Here is a 12627-nt window from a genome sequence, read left to right as displayed (position 1 = left end):
AAGAAATATCTCTAGGACTTTGGGCTTATAGGAGATACTGTTTGTTCATAGATAACTGATATGTTGGCGAGAGATATGTCTACATTTGTGGGCAATATCTCTCGGATTATAGTGTGAAATTAATAAATTGCTCAATTCACTATAGTGAGGTCCACGTTTAATGGCAGTGAAGAAAGATAGGAGAACAACGTTGCCGATCCTCTGTCTTGCCAATGCCTTAAATGGAGGGTGACTGATAATTAATAATCGGATTATAGTGTGAAATTAATAAATTGCTCAATTCACTATAGTGAGGTCCACGTTTAATGGCAGTGAAGAAAGATAGGAGAACAACGTTGCCGATCCTCTGTCTTGCCAATGCCTTAAATGGAGGGTGACCGGTTTATTAATGTAAAATCAACTGTTCATTCTCGTTAAGAATAAACAATTATATTTTATCAAGCAAGAAATTATATTTTTCAATGATTTCATAATGAATTTTCATAATCAAGATTTTTATAATCAGTTAGTCCAGGCGCTGGCTTACATTGAGCATACATGAGAGAGGCAGAGAATTTGACTTCGGATTATTGTTAGGAGGTCTTTAGTGTATATGAAACTCGATGTCGTCACGTCCCAGGGTGGTCGACAGCTTGGGGGGGAGGGGGGTAAGTTGTAAAAAACGCGCGTTTATAAAATCGCCTGTCCTGCAGTTACTATTCATAGTACAGCTTTTAATTTTTTCTCAATATTATGTACACATAACTGGCTTTCAATGTGGTCCTATACATTTTTGCGATAAACCACATAGTTTTTCCGTAAAAAAACAAAATATCTCGAAAAATGTATTTTTTTATTATGGACTTTTTGTTATTTCTCGAATATTCAAGTAATTAGCCGACTTAGAGGAAAAGGCTCCCAATAAACGTTGTAGGCCGTTTCTTGCTGAATCCAATGATATATATAGTTTGGGGGTTACGATCATAGATGCGGCGGTGGGAGGGGGATAAGTAGCACTGTTACGCTGCGGCGCGGTCCTCCCCCATGATTAATGCGCGTAATGGCCTGCCTATCGCATCGCTCCTACTAGTCTATGCATTCAAATTATGTATTTCAGGAACGCTATCTTATGTATTTTCGGTCGCTGAACACGATTTTTCAACTCTCAAGCCTTAATAATTGATAATTCTAACATAGTTTAAATTATCTTAAATTGTATTCATGCTATAAGGAAGGACTCTGGTATTGCACATAGAAACTGTACGAGAAAAGATCCCATACTTTTTTCATTCAATCACACAAACTATGTTATAAAGTCTGTGTTATATCTAGAAAATATAAAAAAATACCCATAGAAGTAGAAAATAATTTCCAATAAGGAAACATTAAATCGATACAGTCAATGCATTGACTCTCTGTCAAATGAAACCTTGAAAATTTAATAAATGTGACAACCGATCATGCTTTGGAGCAAACCCTCATTCGATCATCCAAAACTGAGTGATTGGAATAGCTAGTTCTTCAAAGGTTTTCCTAAAATGGCTGCTACTATATAAATAAATCTTCCATCAAAGATATTCTGTTCAAGTATGTTGACATCATTATGGATATCACTGGAGATTGTGAAGAAAGTCATCTAATGAAGTAAAACAAGAATAAGAGAGATGAGAATGATTTCCAGAAGCATAATCTTCTCAAGAGAACATAACATTTTTCTTCAATACTCTGATGGACAACAGAATCTGCATAATGTTATCAATGGTCTGGAAGCAAGTGAAGAAGTGTGTGATTTTCTTTTGGACGTTTAGAAAAAAATAGTTATTCGGTCTCCAACGATTTTTATCTGAACATAGTTGTGGCAAATTGTAAAAGTGTATTCTCACCTATAAAAAGAAACAGAGTTCTTTCATTCTCCACGATGCAATCAAACAAAAATCCTAGTCTTAGTTAATTCTAGAACAAAAAGATCTGATCTCTGTATTTTTACTAGGTAGCTGTTTAAAGATGATTCAGCATTGAAGTTTTAGTGCAGCATGCATTTCTACAATAACCGCAATCTCTGTCAACATCTGATGGATATTTGAAAAAAAAACTCTTAATCTCACTTGGCCCATGAAATTGTAAGTGAAACTAGTTGTGGATTTGACTAAATCCCTGAATATCGTTGACAAATTCGCATAATGATGACATGGCTCTCCTGAATTCAACTCCTACTTCACTTTTCAAAACTTCAATACGCTTCAAGATTATGGAAACTTTGTGATGAGAAGAGTTATGAAAATTCTCAATAAAGATGGAGTGATACAGGTGGACATAGCTTTTCATGTCTATGGTCTAAAATAAACAAAGGTAGTGAAATATTAGAAGCAGCAGAGTAAAAGAATCACTCCAATATATGCTCTCCAAACCATCGAGACTTGATTTCTCAATCTGTGGCAGAGATTTATTAATGTGACATGCAAGAATCTATAAAGGAATAATCCATACGTTAGCTACGTGCAGGAATACATATATTTATTCATTCATTTGTGCATAAAATTACAAATCATATAAATATGTTTGGGAAAGCCGAAAGAATAACAGGCATGGCCCAAAACTATTCGAATCCCAAATTTTGATACTGAATAACTTGTTACCATTTCAAAACAGTCTGAACGGGAATATCATAATGGATGATAATACTGTTAGAAATAATATGAATGAATATTTGAATTTTCATTTCATTTTGATTTGACACATATCTATTATTATATGGATATAATTTCTCAAAAGTTCACGACAAACTGAAGATTCACGAAAGATTAACATTTTCATACTAAACATAATCATTATGATAATGAATGAATGATGATTCCATTTCCACCATGAAGAACTAAGAAATTCCACAAATATTTCTTGGAAATTAACTGACCACTATATCAAGTAAGCGTGGCCAGTGTGCAATTAATAATATATAATTTAGCCTGCAGCGCATCACAATAAATTAATTGAGATAAAAACAATAGAACATAAACATATATGAATATTATCTTTATTCTATCCTAATATATTTCTTGAAACCCAAGTTTCGTTTATTTCAAACAGTCATTTCTTAGTTTCCTTGCAGAAAGAGATGAAGTTTGTAATTTTGACCATAATTAGTATATTATGATGAGAATTATCAATTATTAAGGCTTGAGAGTTGAAAAATCGTGTTCAGCGACCGAAAATACATAAGATAGCGTTCCTGAAATACATAATTTGAATGCAAAGACTAGTAGGAGCGATGCGATAGGCAGGCCATTACGCGCATTAATCATGGGGGAGGACCGCGCCGCAGCGTAACAGTGCTACTTATCCCCCTCCCACCGCCGCATCTATGATCGTAACCCCCAAACTATATATATCATTGGATTCAGCAAGAAACGGCCTACAACGTTTATTGGGAGCCTTTTCCTCTAAGTCGGCTAATTACTTGAATATTCGAGAAATAACAAAAAGTCCATAATAAAAAAATTCATTTTTCGAGATATTTTATTTTTTTACGGAAAAACTATGAGGTTTATCGCAAAAATGTATAGGACCACATTGAAAGCCAGTTATGTGTACATAATATTGAGAAAAAATTGAAAGCTTTACTATGAATAGTAACTACAGGACAGGCGATTTTATAAACGCGCGTTTTTTACAACTCACCCCCCTCCCCTCAAGCTGTCGACCACCCTGGGACGTGACGACATCGAGTTTCATATACACTAAAGACCCCCTAACAATAATCCGAAGTCAAATTCTCTGCCTCTCTCATGTATGCTCAATGTAAGCCAGCGCCTGGACTAAGTTACAGATGGAATTAAATAGAGAATGCATTTATTCAAATGCTAATTAATATATAATTATTATTTAACGAAAATCCTAAATAAATGCTGCAAATCACCCCGAAGACCTCTGCTACTGCAGACATTGACAACAGGGTTAACAGCTAGATGGAAATTATTTAGGATTTTCGTTAAATAATAATTATATATTAATTAGCATTTGAATAAATTCATTCTCTATTTAATTCCATCTGTAACTGGTTGGCCGCTGTGGCTTTGTATAAAATGAGCGCTGCTATCCAGAGATTGTCAGTTTGGTGTAAGGGCAAGCATACCTGACTAGCAATTGGGAGGTACCGGGTTCGATTCCCGGGCTGGCAACTAATTTTTGGATAGTAGTTCTCATCGAATTTCCATCTAGCTGTTAACCCTGTTGTCAATGTCTGCAGTAGCAGAGGTCTTCGGGGTGATTTGCAGCATTTATTTAGGATTTTCGTTAAATAATAATTATTTTTATAATCATCTTCTCATGCCTATCCTAGAAGATGGATTATTCAATTCTTGTTTCCAATTTATCATTTCGTTAATAATGAAGATGCGTGCTTTTATTTCATACAAAAGAGCTTTCATATTTCATTTCATTTATTTATCGTCACATTACATCAATTTTTGAGTAACACTCATTTGACTGGTGACATGTCAATACTAGAACAAAATTATATCTAAAAGACTTAGCTAGTTCTAACTTCTTAAAAGTAAAATAAATAAATACACTCTATGATGTATCTCATCAAATTCACATGGAAATGAAAGTCACAAAAAGTTAAGTTACACTCTACATCCCCTTTTCTTATACTTATTTCACTTATGTAAGTTATAACAAGTAACTGTTAATTAATTATATTTATGCATTGTTGAGAAACAATCAGACAACAGAGCAAAGCGAGAAAGATATAGCGCTATCCGCTTTGTTGAATGATAGACAAGGATAGCTATACAATTGCTAATTAAACACTGCCATTAAAAACGCGGACCTCACTGTATTGCAGGCGAAACTGCACTTACCACTTGGTCATATCGCTGCGATAATCCCTGACCTCCACTTTCTGACCGACACGGAACTCCATGTCGCCTCTCTGCGACGAGGATCCGTTGGTCGCAGTAGGGGAGGCTCTGTTGATGACGTCATCAGCCTCGTTATCATCCGTCTCCATTTTGACTGCTTTCTGGCTGGATGACGGTTTTGTCGATTCACTCGGTTTGTCCATTGTCAAGTTACAGCTGCAAAAATTGTACAAATAATGTTAATATTAATTGTATTCACAGGGGTAGTACTGAAGTTGAAAAATTATTTTTCCTACAGATACCCTGAAAAGTGACCATTTGTGCACTGATTGCAGGCTGCAAAGAATCACTTTTCCGCACCAGTGCGCAAAGTGAGTACTTTGCGTACTCCAGATTTGCAGCATGACAACGCAAAATAGTTAGTAGGTTATATGGAGCACCAGTGCAGCAAAATCAAAATTAAGTTGGTAACAGTGACTGCTGTGGCTGCTATAGTGAGCAGAGGTGCAACCAAGCACAACGCGCTAATTATTAAGTAGATATTATATGGAGGACAACGACAGCACAGTGCCACCACAGCACACACCACACAGCTGCCCCCCGCCATTCAAACACTACTACATTATTCAGGCAATTTTACCCATAATTACCCACTTTTCATATTCAATGGTAACTGTAGGAAAAATTTAATGTGAAATACGTGCGCAAAGTTCGTTTGCTGCACTCAAGAAACCATTCCGCCCTCGCCTACGGTTCGGGCGTAAACGTTTCTTTCGATGCAGCAAACTGTCACTTTGCGCACTAGTTGCACAAATAACTATTATTAGGAGTGATGGCTGTAGAGATTGTTGGAAAAAACTCACACAATTTAAGTACATATGGTAGGCTATATTTTATTTAAAATATTTCAAAAAACAACTATAGTGAGGCCCAAGTTATAATGGCAGTGGAGAAAGATAGGAGAACAACGTTGCCGATCCTCAGTCTTGTCAATGCCTTCTATAGACTGTAGCTGATACAGGTTTATTGAAGTAATATTAACTGTTCATTTTCGTTTGAAATAATCAATTATATTTTATTAAGCAAGAAATTATATTTTCCTACAGTTACGTTGAAAAGTGGCCATTGCTGCACTGATTACAGAACGCAAAGAATCACTTTTCCGCTCTAGTGCGGGAAAAATTTTTCTGCACTCCAGATTTGCAACATGGCAACGCAAAATACTTAGTAGGTTATATGGAGCAACAGTGCAGCAAAATCAAAATGAAGTTGGTAACAGTGACTGCTGTGGCTGCTATAGTGAGCAGAGGTGCAACGAAGCACAACGAGCAAATTATTACTATTATATATTATAACCAAGGACAACATTTTTATTCAATTTGAAAATAAATTAAGGTTTTTATTAATAATAAAATTACACAGAAAAACATTTGATGCATTTCAGGCAATTTTACCCATAATTACCCACTTTTCATATTCAATGGTAACTGTAGGAAAAACTTAATGTGAAATACGTGCGCAAAGTTCCTCTGCTGCACTCAAGAAGCCATTCCGCCCTCGCCTACGGCTCGGGCGTGAACGTTTCTTTCGGTGCAGCAAACTGTCACTTTGCGCACTAGTTGCACAAATAACTATTTTCAATAATTTCATAATGGATTTTCATAATTAAGATGAAATATTTTGTTAATTAATTATAATTCTACATTGTTAAAAGACGATCTGGCAACAGAGCAAAGCGAGAAAGAGATAGCGGTATCCGATTTGTTGAATGATAGACAACGATAGCAAACACTGATTAGCAATGCTATTGCTAATCAAACACTGCCATTATAACGTGGACCTCACTATAGTTTCGGCCTTTGGTCATTTCCAAGTGTTTTTATTAATTAAAATGATATATATTATTTAAATACTTTTAAAAGTAGCCCATGCTAGTCAAGTGTTTTTTATTAAATGGCTTTAAAGATTGATATCCATTCTGGTTCGACGGTTTTGCCCATTATCAAGTTATAGCTGCAAAACTATAAAAAGTTTTGGGAATTAACACATTATTTTGTTTAGTTTTTGGGAATTTTTCTGCTCAAAATTTTCAAGTTTATTTCAATATTATTGAAACTTTCGGATTGTTTAGTGTTATTTCCGGCTCTTATCAACCCTTCGAAATTCAAAATTCATCAGTCATATCTCGAATAGGTATTCTCTGAGTGTTAATCTTTGGTGAAAACAGAAATTTTAAACTTAACCTCACTTTGGACTATTTATGTGCCAAAATCAAGGAATTGAAGAAGTTTTGGGCAATTGCCTGTTTCTCTTTCCAAATATCGTGTTTGTGACTGTTCTAATAAATAAATAAATAAATAAAAATGATAATTATTTTATCTAGATTGATAGCTGCAAAAATTACACATTCTATCAAAATTGGATATTCATTCAGAGGGGTGATAAAGTTGAAATTGACTTTACTAATATTAGGAAGGATACAGGAAGGTAGTTATGATTTTTTTTTAATGTTTATTCATAGATAAGGGGACACTTTATTTTGAGTGTAAAAGAACCATCGGTAATTGATTGTAAGGAATTATTGATACTATCGAAAATAAAACTAGGATAACTAATCTATTACCGTAATATAATAAAGGAAAGAATTGGTTTAAGAGATAGGAAATTCACGAATGACGCATCATCACGTCATAACTACTGGACTAATAAACTTGAAATTTTGCATATAGATTCTTAATTTACAGATTATGGTTTTAGGCCTATTTTAAATTCTTCAAGATTTCAGTAGGTCAAGCTTTCAATCAGACCCATTCGGAGCACGGGTTACCTGCTAGTCGACAATGAGACTAGAATAACTTGAAAATTACTAATAACAAAGTAAACTATTCAACTAATAACTAAATCTAAAATGTACTGAAACTCGATGCTAGCTACAATCATCTCTGGTGCACTTCAAGTAGAGTGCAATAATAGATCAACTAGACTTTTTTATTCAATTTTAATCATTACAGAATTCTTATTTCATCGATTGACCTACTGTAAAAGGGACGTATAGATTTGTCAAAGCCGTTGGTATTAATAATAGTGGTAAGGAACATAAGGGCCAAGACTCACGAGGTGTTCTTCAGCTGAGGCAGCACGGCACGACGGATCAGGGAGCTCTCCGATTGACTGATTATGTTGGCGTATCGTGAATCAGCCAATCGGAGAGCTTCCTGCCCTGTCTGAAGAAACACCTCGTGTGTCTCTGCCCTTAGATAATTAAAAGTCAAAACCACTAAGACCCTGTTCCAGGCAAGGTATACGTCTATTAGATTCAACCATAATTGACTGCAGATTAATGGTGTTATCTGCTATCGTATTGCCTGATTCATTCATAATCTCTTGTAGAATTGGATATTTTTGATGACGTCACTTGAAAAAATTTGAATATAGATAATTAGGATTAGTTGTTACTATCAATCAAATCAAATAGGAGGCCTACTTTATACATCATTGCATTCATACTGGATAGTATGATACTATGACCGACGGGAGTGATCCGTGGTCTAGTGGATAGGGTGCTTGCGTAGCAGCATAGAGATCCCGGGTTCAAACCCTCTCATTACCGAAAGTATTTTAACCATATCACTCCCGTGTTATCGTATAGGTACGTTAAACTGTCAGTCCCGAGTGAAGTATGACAGTCATAAGGCCCATTGACGGCTTAAGTTATATATTCAGGCGGTGGGACCTTCCCGCAAGGGACTCCCCACCAATAAAAGCCATACGAATTTACTTTCTATCTATCAGAAGCCTTTCTTGTATGAGTTTCAAAAAAACTGTTAAATTTATTCTGCAGCAAGAATGCATTCATACAGTGGCTGATTTTTATGAAATTGATTTTCGTATGTATGAATTGTGAAAATGGGTTTGTAAATTACTTTGTATTGTAGAATCGTATTGTTTCTGTGCTTTGAATTTTTTGTATAATATTATATGTATGTGTATATGTATGGATATATATATATATATATATATATATATTATATATATATATATATATGTGTGTGTGACGATTGACCATACATTTTGTTAAATGTCTTATGTCAATAAAGAAATTTCTATTTCTATTTCTTTTAATTTATGACCGACATTATCATAACCTGGACAATCGACTTTTTCATCCGATAAGAAGAGTAATACGGCTTCCACACTCTCACCAAGTGCGTACAAATGAAGACGAGCGCAAGAGTGTATACAGCGAGCCGCTTGGCAAGCGACTTGGCGAGAGTGTGGATGACTACTATGCCACCGCTTTGCAAGCGACTAGGCGAGAGTGTGGCGCCGGCATTTTATCAAACATTATCAACTGTATAATGTTTCACCAGACATTTTTGACTGATTGGCAAAGTTTTTTAACAGCTGACGTGTAATTTTAGACAGCATGGAAGGAAGAAGAATTATACAGATAATATGGTCTAATGAGAAGATTGTTCAATGAAGGGGCAGGCGTCTGACTGATATAAAACTAGCAGGTAACCTGTGATCCGCAAGAGTCTAAATAAAATCTTGTAAAACAAAAAAATTGACCTTTAATGAAATCTATGTGAATTTAAAAAAGGCCTTTAAACATCATTGGTAAATTAAGAATCAATATGCAAAATTTCAAAGTTAAACAGTTCAGTAGTTTAGACGTGATGATGCGTCATTCGTGAATTTCCTATCCCGTACGTGTAAAAGCCAATTCTTTCCTTTATCATATTATATGCCTAGATTATGAAGTTACAGCATGCTAGACTTTGACTCAAATAGCTGGAAAAACCTCAGCTAGTTGGTCAAATAGATTTACTATGCATAGTAGCATATTGGTGCTATGAAAGGGGTGAATCGTTTCAGTGATCAAGTTATTAGCCTGTGAATGTTACTTGTTAAATACCGTATCAACAGTATAAGTATAATTAATACTTGTTCAGGTAAGTCCTGAACCACCAGGAATTAATAAATAATTTTAAAGCTAATTGCTGTTAATTTATTGTAGAGATGGTGATTAACGCAAGTAATTCACATTAAAGACTAGTCTACGGTAGCCTATAGAGCTTGAAAAAATTCATTATTATTTTAATAATACTGTAAGTACATAGAATAGTAAGCCGTAGCTATTCAAATAAAACGATTAAAAACTTATTCAATATAATTTGAAATCATTATTATTAGCGTATGTCTTTCAACGGTGGGGAAACCCAGGAGTAGTTCCATAGAGACTCGGAGACTCCCCATATAGTCCAAAGATCCCTAATGGGAAAACAAACACTAAGATTAAAGTACTTTTAATTCACACTTTTTACTTTGAAATAAATTTCTTTTGATGTCCAAAAATTAAAAAAACAAAATTCCAAACCAATTTGAAATGATGCAATGATTTTGGTTAGAAAATTGACATGAGGATGAGATATTAATCGTCGGGCCATTCATATTATGTCTATCCATAAACGGTAAACATTTTCAACTTGATGAAAATGAGAGGTCAGAATTTAATCTATTGTAGCATTTACTACAACCTTCATATTCATAAATAATTAGCACTTAGATGTTGTGAAAAATCAAAAACATAACCTTATCATTATCAATTTATTTTATCAGCTGTGATTTATCATGTGAAAGAACAGTCATTGTATCATTGTTGTGGTACCTAAGTAATAAAAAATCAGTTTGTATTTATAAAGTTTTTCTCAGAACAACAGTATCAACAAGATAATGCTATTATCAAACTTTATTAGTTTATCATGATCATTGCTTTACCAGGTTCACAAGGAAGCTAACTGGAATTGCCGTGGTAAGACAATAATTGAAACATTCAGAACAGTCTAAACCAATGGGAAAGATTGAAAAGTATTCTGAGAAAATCTTTATGAAATAGCTAGAGTACAGAATAATTTTCTAATAATAAATAATTCACTGAAACTTACTTTCTTCACAACACAACAGTAATCAACAATATTATGAAATCCACCATTTTGTCACAACTGCCAACTTAAAAATGTTAATTGTAAGATATATTTGACTTATAAATTGATTGAAAGTCAACGCAAGAACAGAACTGAATATATAGAAAATTATATTAATTATTCATTTGTTTGGAATAGAGGATTTAAAAATCCACCTTTCAAACAAAATTATGTGATTTTTTATGCATGGGCACCTCGCAAAGCAGAACATGATATCCTGAGGCAACAAGAGTGGATCGAAAAATTCTCCATAGTAAAGTTTGACCGTTTGTGATGTTTTCAAAAGTATCAGACAGCAGCTGTATTACTTTTGTGGCAAGATTTACGTCAAGTCGGTAGAAAATACAAAGCTGTATAATCTAGATGTAGTAACATAAAGTCAGAAAAAAGGCCCAAAAGGATGCCAAGTCTCGAATTTCTAGAGTAGCTGACATAAAGTATAACTTGGGTCATCGCAGTATACCTTAAAAATAATTAAGATAATCAATACGGTACCGAATTATATTTTATCCATCAAGAAAGTATATTTTCCATAATGCAATCATACATTTTTCAATTAGAGGGGTTATCGACACGTGGCTACAAAGTGAGGTGACTGAAGAATTAGGGCTAAACCACATAAATCATATTTCAGGCATTTTTGTACTAGCGGCGGACGATTCAGCTGGGCAGGAAGCTCTCCGATTGACTGATTATCAGCTACCGTAATTCTCTAACGTCAACCCAATCAGAGAGCTGAATCTGATTTTGAATCCTACCATGCCAACTCGTCCACCTAATGTAGAAAAACGCTCAATATGGCTTGTGTCTTAGGGGTCAGACGATATTAGGCGTTTTTCAGGCGCCAACCTAATCAGACAATAGGAGAGCTTCCTGCCCTGCCGACTCTGAAAACGCCTAATATGGTCTCCCTCTTGACAATATGAATATGAGAAAGATTTCATGATAATGTTATAGTGTGTTTTGTAAATAAACAAGAATGATAAGCTTCAATATTTTTAAATCATGTTTGGCTGTTTGAATACGAATTATATCCAAGCACATTCTTAGATAAATATATTAAGTTAGGAAAAACACTTGAATACTTACTTTTTGTGTAGTTGAGAAGTTGATATTGTGGTAATTATTCATATTAAATGAAAAAGACCAAGAAATTGTCAAAAAACACAGATTTATTGATACTTAGAAAGACCGGTTTCGGTTATTACACCATTGTCAATCTCTGATAAACTTAAACTTAATACAAGGCGAGCAGCAGAATTTATACTAGTAGGTGAGTACTGCTATTGGTCAAGGGCATAAACGCCTGCCATTGGACCAGCTAGACAGTCTCCTCCCACGGTGTCACAAAATGGCGGCTTAAGCAACAGACTCGCCATGATAACTTAATCTTTTTTTTTATAACTCAATTTTTGTTTCCATTACGAACAGCCTGATAATAAGCACTTTTGAACAATTGAATTACGACATAGCAGTCTGATTTTTATAAATAAAAGCTATTAGCTTCTACTCAGATTTGTGGAGCTCTTTCGGACACTAGGCAACGCTCAGTGTTTAGGAAGGGCCTAGTGTCCGAAAGCGCTCTACAAATGTGAGTAGAAGCTAATAGCTTTTATTTATAAAAATTAGACTGCTATGTCGTAATTTAATTGTTCAAAAGTGATTGAATACTTACTTGAAGTCTTTGCCAAGGACTGAGGTCTCCAGATAGGCTGTGTCAAAATAGGCAGTGTCAGAACAGGTAAACAGCATGTTCAACAGGAACGAAAGATGGAAGTGACTGAGATGAGAATGTTAAGATG

General features: G+C 34.7%; 1 protein-coding gene across 1 annotated transcript in view; it reads right to left on the bottom strand.

Moving 5' to 3' along the window:
* Nucleotides 1-10845, bottom strand: part of LOC111047947 — a 137601-nt gene extending 126756 nt beyond the window's left edge. The window contains exons 1-2 of the mRNA XM_039425648.1: nt 10787-10845; nt 4839-5054 (exon numbers count right to left, since the gene is read on the bottom strand). Of these exons, the coding sequence (XP_039281582.1) occupies nt 4839-5041 (203 nt within the window). The 5' untranslated portion in view covers nt 5042-5054; nt 10787-10845. The remainder of the gene's footprint in view (nt 1-4838; nt 5055-10786) is intronic.
* Nucleotides 10846-12627: the final 1782 nt, after the last annotated feature.

Source organism: Nilaparvata lugens, chromosome 4 (assembly GCF_014356525.2).
Source record: "Nilaparvata lugens isolate BPH chromosome 4, ASM1435652v1, whole genome shotgun sequence".
NCBI classification, from domain to species: domain Eukaryota; kingdom Metazoa; phylum Arthropoda; class Insecta; order Hemiptera; family Delphacidae; genus Nilaparvata; species Nilaparvata lugens.
This window is presented reverse-complemented; position numbering and strand designations above follow the sequence as displayed.